Source organism: Diospyros lotus, unplaced genomic scaffold, assembly GCF_014633365.1.
Source record: "Diospyros lotus cultivar Yz01 unplaced genomic scaffold, ASM1463336v1 superscaf1, whole genome shotgun sequence".
Classification (NCBI taxonomy): domain Eukaryota; kingdom Viridiplantae; phylum Streptophyta; class Magnoliopsida; order Ericales; family Ebenaceae; genus Diospyros; species Diospyros lotus.
In genome coordinates, this window is record NW_026267104.1 from 2,519,181 (window position 1) to 2,546,289 (window position 27,109).

Genomic DNA, 27,109 nt, shown 5'->3' on the forward strand with positions numbered 1-27,109 from the left:
CCCCAAGTCGATCTCCGATGATTCAGTCAGTTCTCGGTCTAGGATTAATTGTCCCTTTTGAACTATATCTTCCAGAAGAAGATAAGAAGAATCTCCCACCTTTTTCTCTTACCTTTTCTCGGGATAGGGATCATAGAGGGATCTTCGGGATCTTTCTTCCGCCTTCTTCGGAACTTTCCCAATAAGGATTTCGCGATAATATCCGTCTCCAAAGAGTTTGGGATAGCTGTTGCTTCCGTGACCTTCGGTGGGTTAGCCTGTTCCTGAGACCTCGGAGATTTCTTTACTGAGTGCCTATCCGATTGACGTGGCGATGCTTGTCTGTCATGTATCTTCTAACCGTCACTAGGTATCCGTCTTGGCGTAATTATGGGACCGAGGGCGTTCTCCTCATCAACTACTTAATTATATTTAATCAAAATATCAAATTATATATATATATATATATTAGTTAACAAACACTACTTAATTATATTTAATCAAAATATCAAATTATGGATTTCATCGTACAACTAACTTATCCATATACTTAGGTTGGAGAGTAAGTAAATCCATGAGTTTACAGGAAGAATAATTATTTATATTAAAAAAAACATAGGTTTTAACATCGAATATTATAGATTAAAAATAACTATTTGTAAAACTTTTAATTTTTAAACAAAGAAAATCAAATTTTTTTTCATGTTCGGTTTGCATTTGAAAATATTAAAAAATAACCATTTGACATGAAGAACATTTTTTTCTAAAAATTAAAATTATCTTAAAAAATAGAAATAGAGGATTATAAAAAAAGGTATTTTTATTTTTCATAATAATGCCTTTTATATATTATTTTAATATAAAAAATTTAAATTGAATTGAAGCTGGTCTGACATTAATGTCTGTTAAGAGAATAAAATAAAGAGTAAATGATAGTTTTGTTATTAAAAAATAATAATATGTTAGTGTGTTTGCCTCATATATTAATAGTTAATCCACAACTTTGAATTTACTCAATTGGGTCACCCACTTGGACGTAAATGGGTCCTGGGCCAACCCTACTTAAAAAAATATTTGGGCTTTATTTAGTTAAGGAGTCCAAATTTCTTTAAATGTATTTTAGGCCCAATCTACTTCTAATTGTAAAAATAGCCGAGGGTCGTCATCACAGCGAGTTGGACTCGGCTCAACTCAAGTTGCCATTTATTAGAGTTGAGTTGAACTCGGATTTAAAATAAAAATATCAATTTGCCATTTATGTTTGCCATTGTAAAAATTGACACTAGTTCTGCATTTTATATTCAATATTCATACGAAGATCATATTTTTCATGTGAGTTGTCTCAACAAGCCCACCACGCTCCTGAGCTTCTCAACAAGCCCCCGAGCCTGGGATTTTACTCCGAACCAACCGACGCGGTGTGCAAACCTCAGGTCTGACTCCGAGCCTAACCTCTTCTCACCGTTTGTTGAAATTTCCGCACTATCTCGATCACTTTATCTTTCCTCTGCAACACATCAGCGCCCCCCCTTCCCCCCTCCCTCTTTGTCCGCCTCTCCGTCTGCAGCTCCATTCCCGTCGCCGATTCAGCTCTGGAAAGATTGGACTCAGAATTCAGCGGTGGACCTCTCGACATCCGTGTACGGTTATGTCTCCTTCTCTCTCTGCTCAAACCCTAATTTTTTCCCCTAAGATCGAGTTTTTCTTGGGTCTCGGCTCCGTTCTGTTTGACCAGATTGTCTCGTCATTTTGCACGCTTTACTTGGTTAAGGCAAATTTTGATTGCGTTTTCGATCTTGTTGGATGTATCTTTGAAATTGTGTTGTGTTGGTTGGTGGAGAATTGCGATTCTAGGGTTTTGTGTAAGATATTTTTGACGCTTAAATCTCTATCTACTTTCCGATGTAGAAATGTGTTGGATGCATTTCATTACGCTTCCGAATTCCTTCTGTACTGGTTATTGGTTTTTCTAGTGTAGGGTTGTCATCTGATATTCTGAAGTTTATGAATGTGATCGAAGTATCTTCTCACGATATGGTCTTTTGAACTGGCCAAGGCCAACCATCTCAATTGTCAAAGATTCTGAATCTGAAGGCACTTGTTTGTGGCCTGCTACTTACACTGTATGTCATGGAAAGATGAATAACATTACATGACTTCTGAGAAGTTAGATATCCCATTTGTATTGCTTAAGCTTGCAAATCTTGTAAAATAGTCTTGAGTTTAATTTTTAGAACTGATAAGACTGCAGAAACAGTTCCCTAATTTGTGTTGTTTTCTTTGTTGGATAAATGTATGAATTCAAGGGGCAAAGAAACAAGAAAGACAATATCCCTAAGATCGTAAAAGAGGAATTTCAAATACGATGACACTATGCATCTCTGAAAAAGCGAATTTGAGAAAAGTTGTTATTTTTATTTTTTGGTGATATGTATGGGTATTGCTTGAAATCGCAGTACTTCCATATAATTATTGGCATGTTGATGTGAACAAATACCAGGTTGCTCAAGTTAACATTACAAAAATTTTCTGCTATAGATTATTTCACTGTCTTACTTTTTAAATTTTCTACTTCTCCTTTCTTCATTTGGTTGCAAGTTTAATGTTGAAGTTGAAATTCAGAATATCTTAGCCCCAGAAAATTTACATATTATTTATGCATGCCTTTTAAGAACATAGTTGCTATATATTACCATCAAGTTTTCCTGAAAGGGTTTTACTTTGGGGAATATTTAATAAACTCCCTTGTGTCATGTGCATGTTGAGAAGATGTCAGTAGGTTATGAAAAGGATTTTTAGTTAAGAATAATGGGTAGAATATGCGCTATTTATATGCGTGTTGCATTATGAGTGCTTTACTTTGAAACTATTTTAAGCAATGGCAGAGTTGGTATCATCCATCTGTTGTATGCATTTAATAAATCGTGAAGATAATTTCATCCCTCTACTGTGATATAGTTTTGGTATATGATGAACTCATAGACCCATGGATACCAGCAATCATGGCAGAGCAAAATTATTTCTTCAATTGGTCTCTTGGGTCTAGCTGGGGTTACCATGGAGCAGGCATGAGGGTTCAAACCTGTTTCCCACCTAAAGAGAAGTTTTTTGCTTCTTGTCTTGTCAAGAAGGTGTTGGAAGGATGGTATAGAAGATTTGATATGTTGTAATCTAAAGTGAATTAATATTTTCAAGTTATTGTTTATGTGACCTTCTTGTTTAAATTTTATGGATGTTCAGAGGAATTTGATGTTTCTGGAGAAAGGAAACCTTAGAGGAGATTTTTTTCTGGTCCCCTCTCCCGTTGCACTGGAACACACAGAAGGCAGCATTAAGTAAAACAGTGCTTGGCCTGAGCAGCTTGTTTGGAAAAATTTGAAAGTATATAGAATTAGAATTTCAATTCTTAAGTTTGAGAAATAAAAAGATTCAGGAATTGGAATTCCATTTACCCTTAAACTTTGGGACTAGAGATCTGATCGAAGTTAGTTGGAATTATGGGATGAAAGAATGAAGATTCTTGAGCTTCATTATTCAATAATTTTTTACCCCCGACAAATGCCCATAACATTATCAATATCATACGTTTTAGTTTTTATGATAACATTACAACGATATCTCCTATGGTTTAGGTCAATTTTACACCTTATGCAGTTTAATTTTGTTATTTTGAGCCCCTGTTGTTTGCTCCCCCCCCCCCCCCCCCCCCCCCCCCCCCCCCCCCCGCGCAAAAAAAAATAAAAAATCATTCATTGTGTTAGTTTTGGACCCAGCAGTGTTTCTAACCTATACTCTTTTTGGAAGCCATAACCAGGTCATTAACTCATTGATAATCATTGAATTAAATTGGTGGGTTGGGTGGATTGTGCTTGATTCATGGGGTTATGCAAGCTGGGTTGTGCTTATTGCAACTACCATGCAAAATCCCCAAAGACTTGTGCCAAAATTTTGCCCCTCATCAAATGAAAACATGCGAACACTGTCTTCTCCTCCCATCTTTAGCTCAATTCTTCCACTGATTTAAGGTAATGTGTATTGAAGACCTAGAAATAGCAAGGAATATATGTCCGCAAGAGAACTAACTATTGCCATTCCTTTTCAACATAAGATACCCATATCCCTCTCAAATTTGTTTCGATGACTCAGCCAAAGGTCCATTCAAGCAAAATCTAAAAATAATAAAATGGAAAAGTAAGAACTTGATACCCAAAAACAAGAGTTTTATTTATTTTTTGAGTCAAATACTTGCAGAACAGAATGAATGGGTGCAGGACCCCAAACCAAAAAATACAAATTCTGTATGCACTTGGTATCTTGTGGAATTTTTTGCCAAAAATCTAGAAATATTGGCAGAGCAATGTTTCAATGGAGAAAAATCCAAATAGTTTTTTGAAGGAAACATCACTTGTGGACTGGGAAATGGGCATGCATGTAGAGACAAACCTAGCGATTGCCCAAAACCCAAACCCTCCTATGATACTTCTGTTCAAATTTCAAGACACATTGGCAATGAATCATGATTACAAGAACATAGATGCACAAATAGTCTTTGTGTATGCGTGCGTGTGTGTGAATTTGTGTAATGATCTAATAGTGGAAATACCTAGCAGACAAGCCCCTCTTGCCAATGTAGTTCTTTGCCCCAACTTAACCCAACAATGGTTAACAAATTTCTAACCTGGTCAGGGCTTTCAAAAATGGCTTAGTTTAGCAAGGTTCGGTAAAGAATGTTGAGCTTCAAATCAACAGAAGGAGCTGACCAGGAAAAAGAAAAAAACACACTGACCCAAAATAACAAAATTAAATCATAGCAGGTGTTCGTAAAGTTGAGCCTTATAGGGGTTTGGTTGTGATCTTTTTTCTTTTTCATTTGACAAGGTGTTCAAAGAGATTAGTTATTAAGGAAGTAAAGCTAAGGTGTTTAGTAGCTTGTATTTGTACTTCTATTATACTTAATGTAGGACCTAAATACTAGTAGATGTGATTTTTGTCTATATATATTTGTGGAAGCTATTGATAAATGAATGTGAATTCTGTATATATATAAAAAAAGAAAAGATGCTACATACCCAATTTTCTTGTTCAAGTCATATTATTATCTTTTAATTAATAATTTATTTAATCTTAAATTTTCAATAAAGGTCATGATTGCATGTATCATGTTTTTTTTTTTATAATTTTTTTTTATGGTACTTTAAGGTTTGTTAAGGCTCCATTGTTTTGGGAAAATATTTTTTGTACAATATTTATTTATTTTGACATATATATTTTACAGACAAATGAAAAACCAGCATCTGACGGCTAATTTCATTTTCTTTTGAAAATTTTAGAATGCAAGCAAACTCCAAAAAATAAAATGCAAAATAATTGTTTGTGTAAAATTTTTCCCAATGTAAAATAGTTTACATCGAAAGAAACATAGCGTAAGTTTCTTCTATGATAGTGGAATTTATAATTCCATATTATTTTGTAGAGTAAAATCTATTCAATTTTTTGTGTTGTATGCTCACTTTCTTTTTAAAATCTTGATTGAGATATTGAGGATAATATGGTCGTACTACTTAATTCCAAATATTAGAATTTGAATTCATTTTTTTTTTTTTATGATTTCTCCAAACAAAATAATAGAAATACTAAGTTCATTGGAATTAGAAGATGAGCTTTTGTTGCAATGGTGTGGTTGCTCCTTTATGATTGAAAGGTCATGGGTTTGAGTTATGGAAATAGATTTTTTTTTTTAAATATGTAAAATAAGGGTTTGCATACAAAGAACGACCCTCATTCGACCCTCTTAAAATGGAGTCTTGTTCATTGGGAATGCCCAAGTCCATTGGAATAATTAAGACTGTGAATTTGGAAGTTCAATGAATAGAGTTTGTGGGTATTTTGGTTGGGCCCATTGGCGGGGTGGGGGTAGGGGAGTTCTAATGGGCCAAAGTTTGTCCTTTTCGACCTTTGTATTAATTAGGAGTTCTTTGTGTTAATCAATATTGACTTCTACTTCCAATCTTGTAACGATGGTTTTGTTCACTTCTGTGTGCCATTGAGGTGAGATGATTGTACATTGGCATTCATTAATGTTTTAGGAGAAAAAATCTAGGATGCCCTCCACGACCTTTATGTTACTATTTATTTTCATTTACTTTTGCATGTGTCTCGAGTGCCTCCATTATTGTCTGTCATTAAAGCCATATGTTAGTCAAAATATAAGAATTTGGAAAGGGTTTAAACTTTCTAAGTATATAGATCGTCCAAGATATCAATAATAGCACGACTTATTAACTTACTTGTCTTCCTAATATCTAAGCTTTTAAACAGGCTGGTGGATAGCAGCCAAACATGGATTTTTGTTTTTAGTCTGGGGATGGACTTTTGAGTGATGTTTTTGTCCTTTATTTAGGTACCCATCCCTTATTTTTTGGCCCGATGTGTGATTATCCAATTCTACATCAGTAGTCTACTAAGAAGGTCTTGGGTATATTCTTTGTTCTATGAACCCTTATGTCATTTTCAGCTAGCTTTTTTGGGTGAGGACAGTGGTGTTACTGGGGGAGGGGCTAGATTTTCCTTTAAAGGGCTTGTTGAGAACTGGGGACTTGCCTATGTGCTTCTACTTTTTTATTCCTTTTTTAATTATTAGTTCTCACACGTGGTGTCAATGGAATGTAACACATAAATTAGTTAACAAAAGAATCTGGAAAGCTTTAATGGATCCTATAGCTATATGGGAACTCAGGAGCCAAGACAATATCTTCATTTCCATGTCTTCCAGCTATTTATCACTGACTTTGATTTCATTTTTCTATAAAATATGGACTCAAATCTGGGTTATAACACCCCCCCCCCTCAAAAAAAAAAACCAAGCGCGCGCACCCTGGAGGGGGGGGGGGTGGTCTTTCTTAAACAAGGGAGGTAGTTTAAGCGAATTTCCTAGCTAGATTCCTAATGCTAAGTAGGCAGGTGCATGAGCAAAAGTTTATGGTTAGGTTCTTCATGAAGGGAATGAAAATGCATTGGTAATTTATCTTTAATATGTTATCTTTTTGTTAGCTGTTTGGTCCAGTTTTTAAGTTAGATAATGTTACTTGGACTGTGAATAGGACCTTCCAATTGCTGCCATTCTTGTCTATTGTTTCTTAGCTTCACAATTTCACATTTTATCCACATAGGATGTAATCACATCCTGTAATATAAGGATGAAGATTGCAAAGTGAGTTAAAGTTGCATTCCAGTGTCAGATTTTGGAGACAATGGAAAGTTCGCTAAAAAGTTAAATTTAGACTTGGGATATGATTTTGTCTCATTGGTAGGAGAAGATATGTATTTGTAATTGTACGCATTCAATTTATTGCATTAACGTGACTTCTTATGCTTCAGAGTTGCCTATGTTTAATTGACCATCTTTAGTTTTTCTTTATGGGCGTCATGCAGGTTGGTGCTGTGAGGTGGCTATATTGTTGTTTGAGTGACGCTTAATAATCCATAAGAGGTGTGTGCTTTTATATATCTTAGTGCTTATGAGATTAAGTGCTATTGGAGCATCTAATAATTGGATCCTTAAAGGGAGTCATGAATTTGGCTTGTTCATCTTTCAAGGTAGTTTTGTAAACACTAATATTTTTGCTGCAGTATTGTGTTGGATTATCTATGCCTGGCAACAACATTGGAGACAGGGTTCACAATTTCTTTGCTCAGGATAACTTGCCCGAGGTCCAGCGTAGTTCTCTGGTTGTTGATGGAAGCTGGCCAGAGTTAGGAAACAATTTACCTACAGGAAGCCACAGACACATTAGTTTACCAAGTTCTAATTCAAAAAGTTACATTCTACAGCAATCAGGTAATAGTAGTCTGGTTACTTGAAAATAAATGAAAGAGAGTAATGTAATTTTCTAAAGAATTATCTCATAGCAGCTGAATTTTATGTTCCCTTCCATTTAATTGAAAGTGGAGTTATTTCTTATTGGAACCTGGCTGAAAATGTGCATTCTGACTTTCTCAAATGTATAGTTACCTTTTCTTTTGTCAAAAACAGATATTTGCAGAGGATGTAACAGTCATTCTTTTTTCAGTGTTGCATGGCTTGAACTCTGCAGAGCCAACTCTGGAGAAAAGTCAGTCTCAAAGTGAGCTGCTGAATTTGAATGGCTATATGCATGGGCATCAAATTTTGCGGCCAAAACAGAATGAGGCAAACATCTTGGGAGTAGACACATCGAGAGGCCTATCTATCTATGAATCACAGCAGGGGAAAGCTTCTGTCTATCACACAAATTCAGTTAGGTCAGACTCATCTGAATCTCCAGTGAATTTTGATTTTTTTGGTAGTCAACAACAGATGATAGGCCAGCAAACAGGAATGCTACATTCTTTTCCACCTCAGCAGTCTGGATTTAATGATGTTCAGCTACTGCAGAAGCAGGTGATGTTGAGGAAACTGCAAGAGCTTCAGAGTCAGCAATCTCAAATCCAGCAGCTGGATGGAAGACAACATAATTCAGCAGATCAGGTTCCCTTAATCAATGGCACTCCTATTACTGAAGCGTCGAATTATCCTTGGACAGCTGAGCCTACTGCAGGCAACTCAAGCTGGCTTCAGCGTGCTATTCCAGCCATTCAAGGTTCCTCCAATGGATTTAAGTTTTCCTCTGAGCAAGACCAGGCAATGGGTTTGGTTCCTCAGCAGGGGGATCAGTCTTTGTATGGGGTTCCTATTTCTAGTACCGGGGGTACCCCAAACCAGTATCAAATACAGCAAATGATGATGTATGGTAATTTCCTTCCTGGTAATCAATATACAGGATTCTCACATCAGGATAACATGCAGCATGGGTTAATTCCCAGGCAGGGATTTCAAATGGGGAATTTGTTTGGCCATGATTCTGATCAAGGTCGTGATAATGTGATGAATTTGGAGAACCTTCGGCAAGTAAATGCCCTTCAAAGAAATGCACCAGTGGAGGAGTTCCATGAGCAGCAGGAGCTAGCTCGTCCTTCAGAAACATTGCAGGAAAGTACAGTTCTACCAGTTTCTTCTTCACAGAACACAGTTGCCCTGGATCCGACCGAAGAAAGGATTTTGTTTGGGGATGACAATTTATGGGATGCTTTTGGTAGTAGTGCCAACATTGGGTCAGCAGTAGGTATAAATCTGTCGCATGGTACAGGACTTCTAAATGGATTTCCATCTTTACAAAGTGGATCTTGGAGTGCTCTTATGCAGTCTGCTGTTGCTGAAACTTCAAGTTCAGGTTATGACATGAGTATTCAGGCAGAATGGGGTGGTATGGGTTTTCAGAATACTGAAGTCCTGCCAGGAAATCATCAGTCTTCAACCTATGAAGACAACATGAAACAACAGACAGTTTTATCAGAGAACAACATGTTGTCTTCTGGGACTATGACCCTCTCTGATGATAACAATGCTGGCAATGGCAATCAGGGCATACCAGGATTTCAGAAGTCAGGGCAGAGATATTCATATGAGACCAGTGAAAGGCCACAGTCTGATTCTACTTGGAGATCCATTCAACACTCCACAGAAGGAAACAAATGGTTAAGTCGTGGTCCTCTACAAAAGCCTCTTGCTGAAGGGAGTCAGGTTTATACCAATGCTTATCACTCTTTAGATGCAGAAATGAATGCAAAGAACATTTCGAGAGCATGGAATCCTCAACAGGGAGTTTTGTCTCATAAGTCCAGCCAGCTACAGAGTACACACAATGACCATAGCATCAATGATAGGGCATCTGGGGAAACTGCATCAAAAATTCATGGGAATGAAAACGATTTGCCAAGTTTACGTAATGATCAGAAGAGAATGGTTTATGAGGAAATGGGTCATGGCGGTCATTATTGGAGACATGATTCTGGTTCAAACTCTATCATTGGATTGGAGCATGTAAAGCCTGTCATGAAAAGCCCACAGGTGAACAGGGAGGACTCAAGTTTGAATAATCTTGCTACGATACCAAATACTAGCATGGCAAGGGCCAGCCAGGAAACCTCCCAACTACTTCCCCATAGTCATAATTACTGGAAGCAAGTTGATTCTTCAGTGAAAAGCAAATCAAACGAGGATTCGCTTCTGTACAAGGGCCCTCAGGTTCTAGAGTCTTCGATAAACAGCTCTGGTAGGGATACAGTTAGAACACATGAGAGAGGGAGCTGTGATCAGAAAGAGAATTCTAGTGATAGCCATTGTTCTAACTTGTCACAGCACAAAGGCATTGGTGGTGTAAGAGAAAATGATGGAAGTGATTCACGTAGTTTGCCTGCAGGCAAACAAAATTTACCTATTCAAGCTGGCCAGAGAAATCCCGGTCCTCGCAAGTTTCAGTACCATCCAATGGGAAACTTGGATGAGGATGTTGAGGCTTCTTATGAAGTGAGGCATCCTATTCATTCGCAGGTTATGCCCCATCACACCCCTAGAGCACCATATAGTCACAATCAGGGGTATTTTGGTCAGTCCAAATTTTTCGGTCAATTCTCTAAAGCTTCTGCTGAAATGGAAAAGGTGAATTATGGGTTTATGTTTTTTTTACTATTGTATTTATGTTATTATTTTAGCTGGAAAATATGAAATTATTTAAACTACAGGGGTTTTCAGCCAATTTTCAAGGAAATAGAAAGGCAGAAGAAGATGGACCTTCCAGAGGCACTCTTCCAGGTTTTGCACAAAATACTTCTGCTGCTCCCTTCGCACCAAACAAGGCCACTGAATCAAGGTGGTTGGTTATTGAGCTTCTGTTTTCTTTATTGCTTCAACTATAACTTTCCTTCACTTCATGTTCTTAACTCTATTCTGGTTTTATCTTGGATGCCAATATTATTCCTTTCAGTTTACAAAAGATGGATACGACAATGCTGGTTCTTTTACTAGATGTTCCTTGTTTGTCATCATTTGCTGTTGTCAGAAAGATAGCATGTGTGATATGTGCCATGTGTGATGCATACCCTGGTGTTCTTGTGGTACCAAGAGTCATTTGATTATTGTCATAGTCTTTGTGACATTAAAAATGAATTGCCCTGCACATGCTTTTATTGACATATTTTTGGGATGTACTAATCCTAGTGTAGGATGGAGGTGGTGGTGGAAATCCTTGGGGTTTTTTTATCCTGGAGTCCTATTTTTTGATTGAGGACGTTGGAAGTAACCTCTAAAGACATTGAGAAGCATCTTAAAATTGGTTGCAAGGCCCAGGCATTAATTTAGGATGTTTTGGATGAAGAAAAGTCCTCCTGGGAGCTTTGTTAGGCTTAATTTTGATGCTTTTATCTCTTAATTTTTGTTCTTGCATATGGTTAGAAGAAATGATGGATGATAGAAATTAGATGAATGTCTCCTAGCTCAGACCCAGTTTATTGCCTCTTTGAGAATACTGTGGAAATTTGAATGGAGGAAAAACAAACTTGGAAACGCCCTTTATGTATGTGGGTTCTTTTGTTGCTGTTAATGTTTATTTTTTCTTTTACAATTTAAATTTAAAACAATAGTTGGTGTCTCTAACTCAATGGCTAAAGCCTGAATTCCTATTGCATGGAAATATAGGTAATGTACTGTTATCATTTGAAATTAAGTTTTGAGATTGAACTTTTTCTTTCCTGAAATACATTGTAGCTCTAAGGGCAAGCCTTGGTAGCAATGGTATGGTTGCTCCTTTGTGATTAGAAGGTCACGAGTTCAAATTGTGGAAACAGCCTCTTTGCAAAATAAATTAAGGTTGTATACAAAAATGACCTTTCACTGGCCCTGGCAAAGCCTAGGGACGCTGTTTAAATACATTGTAGCTCTAATCCAATGCAGTGTTGTATGTTTTTGGTAATGTTTGCTTGTAATTTCTTTATATGGATCTACAGTAAACTTAATTGATGCATGTTTTTCCTCAAGTCAAACAAGTTTTTTGTCTTTTAAACCTCGTTTTGGTAATTTATTTGTGTTAGTATATCTGATTTTTCAATCAAATTTGGCTATGGCTATTTGTGCATGTCAGGAAATCATTACTGCAACAAATGATGTCTTGTAATATGACAAGTGTTATTGGATCCTATATAGTAGAGTACAGTTAACTGTTTTTCATGTTTTGTGTATTTTTTTGTTTATTGTGGCTGCATCCTTAAACAGAGTTACTGTTGATTGCAGTCAAAATATGCTTGAGCTTCTTCATAAGGTGGACCAATCCAAGGAAGGTGGTAATTCTGATGGACCTATCCATGCACTTCAGCAACATCAGTCTTCTGCTTCTCAAGGTTTTGGTTTACAACTTGCACCTCCATCGCAATGGTTGCCTGTCCAAAACCGTGCCGGGACTTCTCAGAGTTCAGCACAGACAGACAGTTCTCGTAGTTCATATTACACCAACCTTGAGATAAGAGAAAAGGGTCGTACAAGGGTGGCTTCCACTGCCCAAGGGCAATCTTTGCCTTCTTCAAGTGAAACATCTCAACAAGAAACTGACACTAATAAAATTGGTATGCCTGGCCAAACTGACAATGAAGTGTTACAACATGGGGTGCAGGGAAACTTCTCTTCAGCATTTACTTCAAGAATTAAGCTTCAAAATCAACAAATTGATAACTTTTCTGCCCATTCTCAACGGGCTGATGACCATACTACTCTTATAGGTCAGCTATTACCAGCATCATTGGCTCATACAACTAAGATTATTCCCCATGATATATCTGCTTCATCTGGAGACGCATTGCAGCCTACTGATACTAGACCTTCTCATGAAAGAGTTTCTGCCCCAAAAAGTTCAGTTCGACAGGCTGAGCCATCCTTGCAGCCATTTACTTCTTCTGGCATCTCACAGCAAGGTGCTTTACCAAAAAGGGTGCCTACATGGACTGGTGTTCCTAGTCAGCAACATTCTTTCAGTGCTCAGCCTCACAAGCTTCCTTCAAATATTTTCCATCCAAGCAAGTCAAATAATAATATGGTGTCAACTTCATCCGCACTGTGGGACCTAGAGGATCAAGATGATAGAAAAAGACGGAATATCCCATCTAACTTGGGTGCAAACTCAATCAACTCCCAAGGTTTTGTTCAGAGGGAAGAACAACCAGCAAAGGAAAGCCTTGATCAGTTGGTGTCTACTGGGAAGACAAACTTCACTGAAAATACAACTGCATTCCAAGGGAAAGAATCTATTGTTAGGAATTCATCTGACGCCTCCCCTTCTAGTTCTGCTTCAAGCCAGAGAGATATTGAAGCCTTTGGCCGTTCCTTAAAACCAAAAAATCCTTTGCATCAAAATTACTCTTTGCTGCATCAGATGCAGGCCATGAAGAATACAGAGATTGATCCAAGTATCAGGGACTTGAAGAGATTGAAAGGAGCTGATGGACTGGGCTGTCAAATAACTCCTGAGGCTGGGCATTCGGATGAAACCAATATCATAGTAAGAGATTCAGTACTTCCTCATGGTGCAGTTCCATCTGGAGACTCTCAAATGCTAAGCTTCCCAGGGCCAGCTGATAATAGGGAAAGTAATTCATCTTCTCAGCTTTGGAATGTATCCTCTCAGGATGTATCTGCCTTTGGTCGGAAGGATTCTGATAACTACCCTCGGAGTTATGGTACAGCTTCTGGTAGACCTGAAAATCCTCAGATTAGCCCTCAGATGGCACCTTCCTGGTTTAATCAGTTTGGAACCTTTAAGAGCGGGCAGATGTTGTCAATGCATGATTCACAAAAAATTGACAATGTAACTGTGCAACAACCATTTACAATTGGAAAAACTTCTGGTCGGCCGCATGTGCATAATTCTTTGGAGCTAGGAAATGCTACTTGTTTAAATCAAGTTGATAATATCTGGCAAAGGTCAGCACCCACTTCTGTGGCATTTGAGCATGTATCTTCTGCTCAATCAAGACCTCAGGATGTTGGTGATCGCCATTTGGCTGTTACGAGAGAAAAGAAGCGGAAAAATGCTACAACAAAGCCTCTTCCTTGGCATAAGGAAGTAGCTCAAGGTTCTCGAAGTATTATTACCATAAGGTTGGTGGAATTAATCTGCAAATTTGTTCAATTTACTGTTTTTCCTCCTTCCCCCTGTTGGCAATTTTCCTGTGTCTTGTTCAAATATAATGTATGAAAGTCTGGTATTGCATGAACTCTTTACCTTTTTTTTTTTCTTCAGTGGTCTTGATTGTTTTCTTTTGGTTCATTATTGCTTGCAGCATGGCAGGAAATGAGTGGGCCAAAGCAGCAAACCGGCTAATGGACAAGGTATCTGATCTCACAATAAATGCTTATTTTTAATTCAAGTCCTTTTATAGTTCTATTTATTTGTTTGTGTGGTCATGGCTTCATTCCTGGAAACAGGTGGAAGATGAAACGGATATAATTGAAGATGGACCACCTATTGTTAGACCGAAGAGACGTCTTATCTTGACAACTGAGCTAATGCAGCAATTGTTTCGTCCCCCTCCAGCTGCTGTTCTCTCTTCAGATGCTGGCTCAAACTTTGAACCTGTGGCTTACGTTGTTGCTAGACTAGCACTAGGGGATGCATGCAGCTTAATTCCTTGCCAAGGAAGCAATGATTGTGCTCCTCTTGACAGTACAAACCTGTAAGAATTGTGTTTGAAGTTATATGGAATTTTGGTCGTTGTTCATGTCCATTTTGCTTCATGTTTGGTACTTTTGATATTTAGTGAGGCTAATTATCCTGTCCATAATTATGTTTTTTTTCCTTTATTTTCACTTGTGAAAAATGTCTTGTAGTTCGTCTGATAACTGTAAAACACATGAGAGAACTGGTGATCAGCATCTTTCTAGAGTTACAGAAGACTTGATTGGTAGAGCAAGGAAGCTGGAAAATGATTTCATAAGGTAACCCTCCATTAGTTTGATCCTATCTGACATTTTATTTATTTGTTTTGGTCCATCTATGCAGTTATGTGACAAAACTTGTATAAATTTCCTTCTCCATCTTTTGTGTCAAGCTGGTTATACAATTTTTGTAAGCTTTTGGTGCTTCACTGATGGCCTTCTTTGTTCATTTTTAGCCACAATATGCATATTCAAAATTTTGTCATTAGGTCATCATCTGTGCGAGCTCATTTGGTTGAGTTTTTCTTGTACTTCTGCACTTCACCATGATTTCTTTTAGTATTGAGCTTTTCCTTTTTGACACTGCTAACCATTTTTTGAATAGTAGTGGTCATTCCATTCTACAATAGATTTGTCTTGCTTTTAATGATCCAATCACTTTGACCCTGCACTTTTTTCTTAAAGATAAACTTTTTTGTTGTCATTTAACTCCCACCATTCGATTCTTGCACTTTGCATCTTATCATTTTTTTTTTTTTCTCCATTTTTTGATGTGAAAGTCTAGATCAATAAGTCTATATGTTGAGTGGCTCCATTTTGCCTCGTAAAAAGAATCTATTTGAGTAGTTGATAAGCCACTTTTATACAGGTTTGTTTTGACCTTTGAATTGAATTGTTCTGAATCTTAACACAAAACTAAATTTTATTCCAGCAAAAGATAAACATGGTCAGTGGATTTGTATGTTTTATTTGTCAAATACATAAATACACTCCCCAGGTTTGTTTGGTTGCTGCTGTTGGTATTATATGTTTTGTTTTTCCTTTTTTTTGGTTTTCCCTTGTTGTCATCGTCATTGTAATGTTTTTTTATTATTGGGTGCAGATTGTACAGGAGAGCCTCAGTCTTAGACTTGCGAATTGAAAGCCAAGAGATCGAGAAGTTTTCTATGGTTAATCGTTTTGCCAAGTTCTATGGTAAGGGTCAAGCTGATGGGACCGAGCCCTCATCGTCCTCTGATGCAGCTGCAAATGCTCAAAGGTCCTTCCCCCCGGGATGTGTTACTGTACTTCCAATGCCTAAGAATGTGCCTGAGAGGGTCCAATGCCTTTCGCTTTGATTGATGATCATTAGTTTATTTGTTTTATTACCTCCTCCCCCCACCCCAACACCCCCTCGCCCCCCCAAAAAAAATCCCGGTCAACTCCCCCGCTCCATGTGTCAGAAATTTCTTGCTACCAACACCCAGCGACAACATAGAACCAACCCCATACAAATTGGAAAAAGGCAGGTGAGGAAATATGGATTGGATGGTAGAAGACATTTGTGTCTCTAAATGTTAGGTTGTTGATGTCAGTAGTAGAGAAGAGAAATACCAACTGACTGCTATTTAAACTCTCTGTTGGAAGGAAGGCCATTTGATATTTTCCCATATTTGGCCATTCATGATGTCATCCCTGAGAAAAATTGTAAGTCCCTATCCGCCCTTGTACATCCTTATGTCAATTTTGAAGAATACTTGGGGGTGCTCCATCATTTTTGCTGCTGCAAGTGGGCATATATATTATATTAGATGGATAGATTTATACATACATACATATATATATATTCTGAATATTTTACACTTGGCTTTGGCGCTGCCTTTCAGTTTTTGCCAGTTGATGGTTTGTTAATGTATGTATGCTCCCGATGATGTGTCTTCTGTTTCCCCCCCCCCCCCCTTGTGTTTTGAGGGTGGGGATGGTTTTGGAGTGTTTTCGTTTTCTTTTCTATCCATTTTGCACACACCAAACTTTAGAGGGTGAATTCCACCACTTGGGAATTCTTATAGTTTGGGCTATTTTTATATAGTACAAGAGGTTATTTCAAAGGATTGAAGTATCGAAACTAAACTACAAGTGATGTCTATAAAATAAAAATGGTCCCAATTTATGTTGGATGAGTGTGAAATTTCTCCAACTTGGGCACTGTTAGGGGTTAATTAATGTACGATGCAGCATGGAGACACTAATAACCCATTTGGTTCGCGGGATTGGGCGTTCCTAATCCCAAAGTGAGTGGTATACCCCCCCTTAGCTCTTAAGCTTAGGATAAAATAATCTCTTTTTAAGTCTTTTTCTTTTGTAATTCTTTGATAGTAGTGGGATTAGCTAATGTTGGGCATGGGGTCATGATGACAAAAGACGTTAGTGGTCCCGTCTTTTTCCCTTTTACCCAATCTAGAAATGCCTCCAAAATAATATTCACCTGCTCTTGCCCAATCTAGAGAGAGGCATAGAGGGAGTCGAGCTCGAGCCAACGAGGAACTGTCCTTTAGAGCTTTTATTATTATTGGGAAATGGGAATCACATTCACCACGTCTGTCGTCGGCACCTGCCGCCCAATATGCAGATCTGAATACTAGCCAGTATTGTCATCCATCCTACCCCGATAACTAGCAAAATATATCTCCCTGTTATATCACAGGCTGGTGGGGTACCACCAATGCGCCGCATTTTAGAATGTTTAATTAAAATTTATGTTAGAATAAGGCTCTAAAAGTGAGAATAATAATAAAAATAAATTGAGATTAAGTTGGAGACTATCTTGGTAGAAATATATGTAGAAGAATGAGATACATGATCACATGTTACATTAAATAAGAAGAAATAGAATAAACTCAAAAGTAATACTTTCATATGATTTTATTACTAATTTTATTTGAAAACTAAAGCAATTGTCACAATTGAAGGATGTTAGGATTGGCAGCATACTTTAATGTAGCTATTATAAAAATAATTTAAATCATAATATCATCCTTTTCACATCAAATCAAATTTTAATTAAATTTAAACCAAACACTGTCCTCATTAATATTGAGCATTGACCATCAATTATCCGGGCCGGACTTTTCATGAGGCCCATGAGGCAACTGCCTCAGGGCCCATGAAAATTTGGTTATTTGGGGGCCCATAAATTGAAAACTCCCTTTTTGGTAAGGGTCCAGCCGCCCAGCATAGTTGCCCACGAACCACAGTCTACCCCCTCCCCTTGCAAAGCTTCATGTTGGCTGTACCCTTTTCCCATTCTCGCTTTGGCTGCTCTCTCGCGCTCTGTTACTCCCTCTCCATTGCTCTCGTCCTCGCGCCTCGCCTTTGTAGTCGGTGGCTCGCCCTCGCTCTCGCCTCTCTCTGCCTCTCTTTCTTTTCCCCGCTCCTTCGAATCGTCGCCCTTCGCCCTCGCCCTCTCGCACTCACCCTCGCTTTCTCGCCTATTGCTGCTCGATCGGCAGTTGCTCGTCCTCATGGCCGATCACTGGTGGCTCGTTGCCTCACTCAGACGCTCCCCGCCGCTCCAGCCTCCAGATTCAGTCTCTTCTCTCCGCTCGAGTTGCCTTGGATCAGATAATCAAATTCAATCTTTGAAGCAGATCTGCTTCTCCAAAATCCAGATCTGCTTACTGCTTAGCTAGTTAGCTTTAACGAATCAACTTTCAGCGATTACGGTTAGTTTCTCCTTCATGAATCATTTCGTTTTTCATTTATGATGTATTGGGAGATTTGGATTATTGGATAGCTATGTCTATTTTATTGATGTTGGCGGAATACCTGATTATGTAAACTTGATTTGATATTTTTACCTCAAAAAATGTAAGGAGAGTAGTTTTTAATTATTAATTTAAAAAATTTTTAATTTTATTCGTTGATATGGGGGTCTATTTTTAGATTTCGTCTCAGGCCATCAAATCTCAAGTACGGCACTGCAATTATCAATTACCAATTATCAATTACAATGCAGCAGTCTCATGTCATGACTCATGACCACCTCCTCCACCCTCTTAACAGTGGGCGCTTATAATAAGAAAACAATTTAATTTTTTAATCATAACTGTAATTTTTCCAACAAGACCTCAAAAGTTATTCCCCTCGAACGTCTGCCCAAACCCCCAGTTCGGCGGAGCAACGCCATCCGACTGCACCGTCCGCCCGTCGCCGCCCGTCACTCGGAACGACAAACTCTGGCCTACCAAATCGGCCGAAGTCTGCCAGTTCTGCCCCCAGTTTCTCGTCATCTTCATCCAACCAGTCCCCGATCCCTTAACCGCCATATCCACAACATCGCCGGAGCCTCCCACGTTGTAAACCAGCACCAGAATCCAGTACGGATTCCCCTTGATCTCAAACCTAATTCCGCCTCTCTTGTAGCACGGAACTCGCCGGAAGGACACCGGGACGATGCCGGCCTCGTAGACCGCGATCTTGAGGAACATCGGCATGGAGAGATCGAAGTGCTTCAGGGGAGGGTTGCACCAGTTCTCGTTCGTTTTGGTGTAGTTCGGCGGGCAGAAGTTTGTGGCCGTCACTCGGATGACGCCGTGCTTGCACCACTGTCTCTCGTTGACGCAGACGATCTCGAAGCAGGCTCCGCAAGCGGCGCCATTGTCGAAGAGAGCGGTGCTCAGAGCCGTCGTTTCCAGGCCGTAGCCTTGAGCAAACAGGTCTCCGTATCCACAAGCTCCCTCTGTACGTAACAATAATAATATCAAAACAAATAAAATAAAATAAAATAAGAAATCACCAAAATATTCAAAATTTATTTATACACCTTATTTTAACAATCTTCACAAAGCAAATAAAAGATAATTTTAAAGAAAAATAAGGTTACATCGGTAATTTCACCCCAATTAAGTTCATAAAATATATAATTAAAATCAAAAGAAATTAGATGGATGGATGCATGTGAACTTGCCCATGGTCGCTTGGCCACTCATGTCGCCATAGAAAGTTGCATGGGCAAAGTCCCAACCACCACCATTGCCATTGCCGTTGGGATCAAAGCCATGAACTCCATAAGCCATGGCCATGGAGGTCATGGTCATGGCAAAGACTATTAGAAACTGAGTTTTTGCCATTATTTTAGTTAATTTTCTTGCAGATGGGAAGCTTCAAATTCGTGTATTTATATAGGCTGAGAGATTGATGATTTCAGTTTCAGAGTTAGTGATTTTAACAAAATTAGAATTTAATGGCTTCAACTGAATTATTAGAATGTTTAATGATTTTAACAGAATTAATAATCTCTTATTTAATGATTTCAACAGAATTAAAACACCAAAAATTACATCTGAATTTCATTTCTTATATATAATTAAGTAAAATCGAATATATAATAATAATAATAATATTTTTATTATTTAAAATGTTATAACTTAAACTAAAGTAATATTAAAAATATAATTTCAACAATTTTCAAATAAGATAAAATAAGAAAATTAGCATTTTCACCATGGAAGAGGAAAAAGCCAAGAAAATTTTAGGAATATAAGAAAAATACTATAAATAGAATAGAGAAGGGTATTTGTGAAAATAAAATAAATAAGTGTAGTCGAAGAATTTAAATTCTTTATTTGACAATTGTGACTAAAATTGATTGGAATTATAATTCCTGAATTAGGGGGTAAATAAAATTCTAATTCTTGCACTTTTCTTATTCCAAATACAAATACAATAATTTATTAATAATTGTTAGTGTTTATTAAAAGTCTTAAATTCCAAAATTTTTGGGATTTTCCCAACAGCTTGTAAATGAATAGCCATAAAGGAAATGAATGATCAGAGCAATGGAGATTGGAGGCATCCAAAACGGCTATTGTGCCATCTTTGGCCTCTTTTTAAGCCTTCGATTTGACATTTATACATTACCCATTATGGATTCCCTTTTTAGCATGTTTGGCTTTATCTGTGACACTGTAACAGATGCAGATAGAGTTGGCAGCTGTTTATAAAAAAATATTCAACTATTACATAAAACTAAATTTATCAACAATCAACTACCCAAGTCAAAAATATTGTTTGAACCATCGATTTTAATTATTTTTGAAAGAAATTAACTAATATTTCTTTAAAAGAGTCGTTAATTCAAATAATAATTTTACGCTGATATAAGATCTCAGTAATAATTTATTAAATAACTTTAGAGTAGCAATCATTTGGTAATTTTTTTTTATAGATAGTAATAGTATAAAAAAATCACAGGCTTTTGACATTTGCTACTTATATCTTAAAGATATCATATAGTTTATGTGCCAATCTGTCCCAGCCAGATTAAAGTTGGTGATCTTTGCCATCTTTATCATGCAGTCTGTGCAAATGCTATGCTGCTCATTAGCATTACATATATAGAAGGAGATATTTAATATTAATTAGTCCCGTCTCGTTATACTAAATAATAACAATATGGCTCTTTTATGTTCATTATTATTTGAAAATTAGGCCTCTCTAACCCACACAAGTGAATTTTTTTTCAGTAAAAAGGGTGAGTCTAATATTAAGAGATTTGATGACAAAATAAGTTAATTTTAATAATGTAAGGAGTGAATGGCATTAAATGAGAGTGAAATCTTCCAAGCACACAACAAAGAAGGAAGTTTGTTTGTTTCCCCTTCTTCTTTTAACATATGGATGGAAATAAAAAACAAAGATGTTCCCTTTGCTACAAATTCAATAATAATAATAATAATTCCAAAGTTTAATAGAAGCTTAATAGAAATTGTTGCTTGTGTTATGTCTAAAACTTTCTCATAATTTTCTTTGTCCTTCTTCTATCCTATTTCATCTACCTCTCCAATACTTTCTTGGTTTCTTCTCATATGTTCAACCTATACTAATCACAATTCAAAGTTGTCTTTATCTTCAATAAACACCTCTTCACTCTTATAACCTATATATGATCTCATTTTTTTTATTTTATCTTTCTTGTATTGCTGTTCAACCACACCATATAGATGAAGTTTTCTTTACCAAAAGATAAATAATGCACACATAAGTCGATATAAATGATGTGCTGGATGCAGAAAAAAGATGGGCATAAAACAGCTAAATGGTAAGATCAATAGCTTGAAGCAGACAAACACTAAATTCTATTGTTTCAAAATTTGCGAGTACAGGTACCAGGGTGACACAAAACATGAGACAAACCTCAAACCTTCATCGTATAGTTTCATACATTTTGAGTATCTATAACAAAAGAAACAAAGAAGAAAAAGGGTAGCTGAATTCTTCATGGCTCAATAATGAAGAGGGGCTGCAAATAGGAAATAAATGAATGATTTAGACAGACTAGCATAGACTGTAATTAGTGATTCAAAAAGTACATGTGCGCGCGAGCACAAGCGCACGTGCGTGTGCGTGTGCGTGTGTGTGTGTGAGAGAGAGAGAGGAGAGATGCATACCGTATCCACGCTAACGGGTTTCCCATCATCTACAAATGCTTCGACAACAGTTCCAGATTGATCAGCCTGCAACAAAAGAAACAAGAAGTAAGAGTTATTTAATATCCAGCATCCTCAGACCATGAATCATGATGTCTGTTTTCCTTGAGAGTCTCATCGGAAAGGGTTAGCTTGCAATATTTTTCCATGCTGAAAAGGATTCAACTGATTTGCTGAATTAAGAGATCAAGCTTCCGTGGCTAGAAAACACTCTGAAAGTTGGTTTACTCTTTTAAAACTCATTTATACAGTACCATGAAATCGAAAAACTGAGGTTTTTTTTTTTTTTTGTGTGTGTGTGTCTAAAATAGCATCCAAGTTGTTCTAATCTCACTAAACCAACAATATTATTGGAGATCTAAGAAGCATAGGCACCCCAATACAACACGAATGTGTCTGTGCTTCTTAATTAGGGCTTTCCATTTTCCTTTCATAAAGAAATCTTGTCCTCTTAGAGAATCATTTTTGTTGTCAGTAATCTTGTACAAAAGTGATCATTTTGAACCAGACAACTAGAACTCACAAGCTTCGTTTATGACTCCTTAGCATACAGATCATAATTGTCACTTATAAAAAAAAATAAAAAAAGAACAGAAAAGAAAAGAAACTAGCACAGAGAACATTAACCCGCCAGTAATTGAAACTGGGAAACATAAATTTCAAACTTAAAGCCCGAGACTTACTTCAATCTCATTCATCAGTTTCATTGCTTCAATGATGCAAACTACCTGACCTTTCTGGACCTTGTCACCAACCTGAAGAACCAAAATAGCAAATCAGAGGATGTATGTGTTATTTGATATTTTTTTTTTGAAAATATGAAGAAAGAAAAATTAGCTCGGCTGCCATGTTATACTGTGAAACGTAACATTGTATGCTCAAGAATGAAAGTCCCAGAAGCATGCCTTCCTAGTGAGGCAATCCTGGTCTACTGAACCACTGGACACCACAACTAGCGTAAATATTTAGAATTAAATACAATTATTCTAATAAATTTAGATAAAAGGACCAAAGAAATTTAATATAAACGATGAAATTAAGGAGAACATGGGGATACCCCGCGGGGGGGGGGGGGGGGGGGGGAAGAGGGAGGACATTTTGAAATTACTAAGATAAATTAATCACATAAATAAATAAATATTCTGCAGGATTTATGAGCTTTCGTGTATTTATTATAACGTGGCTAATTACATATGAACAAGTGGGAGGAAAAGCTGTTCATCAAATTATTCACCAACGCTAGATTTCAGAGAAAAAGAAGGAATGTAATTTCTAGTCAAAGTTAAGAAACATTCGAACACTAAACAGAAATAGTGTAAAAATATTTAGCTTCCTAGCCCTAAAGTTTTAAGAATAAGGCTGCTATGCTTGATGCTTGTCAGAGCTGTCCACTAACTCTGTCAAGGGTGACCATAATACCACTTTGTCTCTCATAAGTTATAAATTGCTTTCATTTTGTTCCCACAACTAACAAAAGACTACAAACTTACCCCGCTATTTACACCCAATCATTCAAAATTCTTATTAGCACTTCTGCTAACACTCACCGCTCCTCTCTTTTTTTGTCCCCTAAGCACACAGAGATCCACCCCCCAACAGCAACCATTATCCTAACGGCCCACTACTCTTCCTCCCACATTATGCCAAAGCATGTAGTTTGGGATTTTGGTTTCTAGTAACAGCAAAGCTAGGAATGTTAATATTATATGGATCTTTCAGATGGAAAATAAGGAAGGGTCTTTATGCCAACACTGTAAAGACAGTGCTCTGATTTCAAGTTCTTGGAAGGAGGATAAGACAATGCATGATGTGTGGGGATTCTGGCACACATGGCCATAGACCTCATTCAACTCTGCCAGAAATCACAGAATTGAAAATCAAGGAAAAGAGGAGGGGGCAGATGGGTATCTTGCGGTGCTGGTAGGGGAGGCATGACAAAGGAGTGGACCAATTGGGCAAACAGAGAGAAAGAGGAGAGGGAGGAAGGACGTAAAGAGAGAACTAAATGGTATGGTTATGGCGAGACAAAGGTCATGGAGCAAACCAAACACATATTGAGACGGGGGATTCTTGTTAACTCGAACTGAGTGGACTTGGAAACACTCTCTTTGGAAAACTAGAGTAAGGCAGATTACAAAGTAACCTTCCCACACACTCACAAAACAAGGAGTCTTGTGCACTAGGGACAAGCTCCATGTTAGGCTAGATAAAGTTTTAGAAATAACAATATAAGCAAGTGTAACTTCTTTAGGAATAACTTCCTCAAGATTTTTTCTCTAAGACCTCCCTCTTGCACGTGCAAACCCACCCAAGCACAAGCGTATTCCAACTTGCAAGCACCTCTGCAGCCACAAACACAACTGAAATTAACAAAGAGATTTACCTTCACAAAAGGGGGAGCTCCTGGTGCTGGAGAACGATAAAGTGTTCCAGCCATTGGGCACTTCAGTGGAGGGTGTGATGATTTTGGCTTTACTGGGCTTGGAGGTGCTGGTGGTGAAGCTGGAGGGGAGGGAACAGACCCAGCAGGAGCAGGAACATTGACTGGTACTGGCAGTTGAGATGGCACAGTAGCTTGAGGATAAGGGGGTTGCATTATAACCGAAGGAGCCACTTGCTGTTGCAAAGCTTCCTTCTTTCTTATAATGAGTTCACAACCCAGTTGCTTCAGCTGTAGCTCCATGATGTCTCTTGAATCTACAAGCCTGACAAAGAAAAAATTAACCAAATTAGGAAAATAAATCCTCCAACATGAAGAAACATTCTGCAGAACTGATGATAGGTGGGGTTACTGGGATGCTGAACGCACTCAATAAGGTCTGCTGCTTGGGTCATAAATGCTGAAATGGCCGATGCATCTGGAATATTATTTTGTGAAGCATATTTTTCTGCAGCTTCCTCCTCCTTAGTCTTAGGAACTGGCACAGAATTTGATAATTTCTCGCTATCAATCTTGAATGTGGTGCGCAGGTTTTAGATAAATCATGAAGGCAAAATCAGTATACAAGAGGAAGCACAGAGAAGGAGAATGAACTATAAAGATTCTATTAAATTATGCAGCTCACCTCATTAAGCTGGGAAAACACCTTAAATCCATCTGACTGATTATGCCCCGACCCCTGCTGAAGAAACACATAACAACTTCCATAAATATCAAATTAAACAATATGCAGGAGCTGGAGCATGAATCTAACAGCACATGGTTGATCTTGAGACTTGAAAGAGGTGGTATTAGGTTTTGACTAGAAAGCAATGAAAAGAGTGGAAGGATTGAAAGAATCTTGATAATTTCTCACTAAGATTGTAATTGTCCACTTCTTTACATTAAGAAATTATGTTACTGTTGGGTAAAGCTTCAATAACTGTCTTCTAATTTTCTTGTTTCACCCTATCTTGTTTCTTGAGATGATACGAGCATCTAGACAACTTTGTACGCACCATATCTGCACTACTTGTCATAAATAAGCATTCATGGCAGTAACTTACTTACCACTAAAGAATGATAAAGGAAAAGAATAGGCACATTCCAAATACAATTCCCTTGACCCCTAGGAACAAATTTGGATTCAAGCTATAATGTAGAAACAATTCAGCATTAACTAACTAGCTGGAAGAATTTACAGCTCATTATATACATGTTGACTTCTATGCGGCAAAAACAAACTCGACTTCCTTTAATACATCTATGTTGTGTAGTTAAACATTCTTGCTAAATCCAAATTGGATAGCTTGACATGTAGAAGCCCAATAACCCTTGTCTTCGAGACTGTTGTTGCAAGAAGGAGAGAGGAATGTCACATGAGTAGAATTTTCATAAGAAGAAGTTGACTCAATTTACAGTAATGACTTCAAATAAAAGGATCATTAGCTTACATTTTGAAATTCAAAAGTCAAGCTGCAAAGTCAGTCTATAACCTAGATAGAAGATTTTGTCTGTCCAAAGTTTTGTAACCTAAATCCGAGCAGTGCTCTATTATTTGGATCTAACATTTATTAACTGAAAGGAGAGGGAAAAACAATTAAATTATTGTTTGATTATGTATGGGTAACTAAACAAAATGGTGAACTTTTTATTGCTCCAGGGGCAGAATCTCCAAAAGAAAATAAATGACATGAAATAAAATTCATTTATAGGCATACACATTCAATCAGCAACCAAACTAAAATAACTGAAGTTCCACAAATGTCTCTCCATTTTCTAAGCCAAATAAAAAGTAAACAGATAAATCTAGCTTCACTCCATTTTCTATCCCCCGTACAAAATCTAAGTTCAAAACATAGCTTGAACATTAAGTAATGTCTACACATCATCTTAGCCCAATCAAACAGAAACAGAAACGACGCATTTGGCTTCTCTAGGCCTTATTTTTCTCCCCGTTTCTTTTCCCTTCCATGTTCCTGACCTCGAGAATCCCACTTAACCTCCATTCCCCGTTAAAGCGTCAAAATGCCTCCAAAACAAACCGCAGTGTAGGTCGAATCGAGAAGCAACAAGCAACCTAAACCAACAGAAGACGAAGAATTACCTGAAAACTGAGGGACGACCTCCCTCCAGCGAACAATGCCGGCGAACTCGACAGAAACGAGACGGAACAGTGCTCAGGTCGCTTGGAGCTCGGGCGCGAGGCAGTGAATGGAGCGGAGGTCTTGGGGCAAGGCACGGAGAAAGACGCCATTAGAGAGTGGATTTGGCGATCGCGGCAGGGGCAGAGGAGGCGAGAAGAATTGGCGTAGGGATTAGGAAGTGAGAGAGCGATGGGAAGCCGCCAATTTGTAGGGCGAATTGGCGGTGAGATCGGAGAGATCGAGTGAGGAATTCGAAGAAGAAGGGAGGAGCCTAGGAGAGGGCAAACCAGCGGCAACGAAGTAGATGTGCGTTATGTGATGTGGTGGCCAATGGCGATACAAACAATGGAGGCTTTTCATTTTCTATTTTTATTTTGTTTTTGTTGTTACCTGGCGGTTAAGCGGTTCAACCGTGGGTTGAGTCTATTTATTATTTTATTTATTTTTTTAGAAAAGTAAGAATATATGTTAGCTGTATAAAATATTTTATATTTATTAATTTTAATTTTTAATTAATTATCTCATTATAAAAAATACTAAA

At 37.7% G+C, this 27,109-nt stretch overlaps 3 protein-coding genes across 8 annotated transcripts; 1 reads left to right on the forward strand and 2 right to left on the reverse strand.

The window, feature by feature from the left end:
• Positions 1-1,455: 1,455 nt before the first annotated feature.
• LOC127792917 (uncharacterized) lies at positions 1,456-16,377 on the forward strand. 5 transcript variants are annotated; one of them, XM_052323574.1, is made up of 10 exons: positions 1,456-1,619; positions 7,411-7,468; positions 7,609-7,816; positions 8,049-10,495; positions 10,579-10,709; positions 12,122-13,978; positions 14,161-14,209; positions 14,306-14,553; positions 14,708-14,815; positions 15,639-16,377. In XM_052323574.1, the coding sequence occupies exons 3-10, from the start codon at positions 7,627-7,629 to the stop codon at positions 15,871-15,873; spliced, it is 5,265 nt and encodes a 1,754-aa protein (XP_052179534.1). In that variant the 5' UTR covers positions 1,456-1,619; positions 7,411-7,468; positions 7,609-7,626; the 3' UTR covers positions 15,874-16,377. The 5 variants fall into 5 exon arrangements, with proteins under 5 accessions (XP_052179534.1, XP_052179536.1, XP_052179535.1 ...); XM_052323576.1 differs by having other exon boundaries at positions 10,579-10,706; XM_052323575.1 differs by having other exon boundaries at positions 1,473-1,624.
• A 2,210-nt stretch (positions 16,378-18,587) lies between these two features.
• Positions 18,588-19,605, reverse strand: LOC127793132 (expansin-A23-like). The gene is made up of 2 exons (XM_052323914.1): positions 19,482-19,605; positions 18,588-19,253 (listed from the first exon to the last, which is right to left on the reverse strand). The coding sequence occupies exons 1-2, from the start codon at positions 19,603-19,605 to the stop codon at positions 18,643-18,645; spliced, it is 735 nt and encodes a 244-aa protein (XP_052179874.1). The 3' UTR covers positions 18,588-18,642.
• A 2,007-nt stretch (positions 19,606-21,612) lies between these two features.
• On the reverse strand, positions 21,613-26,912 carry LOC127793173 (biotin carboxyl carrier protein of acetyl-CoA carboxylase 2, chloroplastic-like). Of its 2 annotated transcripts, none has more exons than XM_052323962.1 (7): positions 26,529-26,912; positions 25,068-25,121; positions 24,812-24,954; positions 24,386-24,707; positions 22,686-22,757; positions 21,964-22,029; positions 21,613-21,815 (listed from the first exon to the last, which is right to left on the reverse strand). In XM_052323962.1, the coding sequence occupies exons 1-7, from the start codon at positions 26,676-26,678 to the stop codon at positions 21,792-21,794; spliced, it is 831 nt and encodes a 276-aa protein (XP_052179922.1). In that variant the 5' UTR covers positions 26,679-26,912; the 3' UTR covers positions 21,613-21,791. The 2 variants fall into 2 exon arrangements, with proteins under 2 accessions (XP_052179922.1, XP_052179920.1); XM_052323960.1 differs by having other exon boundaries at positions 25,068-25,124.
• Between the last annotated feature and the right edge of the window lie 197 nt (positions 26,913-27,109).

Bases quoted from the DNA above. Each gene is read 5' to 3' on its own strand.
- LOC127792917 (XM_052323574.1), top strand. From the start codon at position 7,627: ATGCCTGGCAACAACATTGGAGACAGGGTTCACAATTTCTTTGCTCAG. The intron at 10,710-12,121 runs GTTGGTTATTGA...TGTTGATTGCAG, and splicing joins AAGGCCACTGAATCAAGGTG to TCAAAATATGCTTGAGCTTC. The intron at 13,979-14,160 runs GTTGGTGGAATT...TATTGCTTGCAG, and splicing joins CGAAGTATTATTACCATAAG to CATGGCAGGAAATGAGTGGG.
- LOC127793132 (XM_052323914.1), bottom strand. From the start codon at position 19,605: ATGACCTCCATGGCCATGGCTTATGGAGTTCATGGCTTTGATCCCAAC. The intron at 19,254-19,481 runs GCAAGTTCACAT...TGTTACGTACAG, and splicing joins GAGTGGCCAAGCGACCATGG to AGGGAGCTTGTGGATACGGA.
- LOC127793173 (XM_052323960.1), bottom strand. From the start codon at position 26,678: ATGGCGTCTTTCTCCGTGCCTTGCCCCAAGACCTCCGCTCCATTCACT. The intron at 24,955-25,067 runs GTGAGCTGCATA...ACCACATTCAAG, and splicing joins TGTTTTCCCAGCTTAATGAG to ATTGATAGCGAGAAATTATC. The intron at 21,816-21,963 runs GTATGCATCTCT...TCCTATTTGCAG, and splicing joins AACCCGTTAGCGTGGATACG to CCCCTCTTCATTATTGAGCC.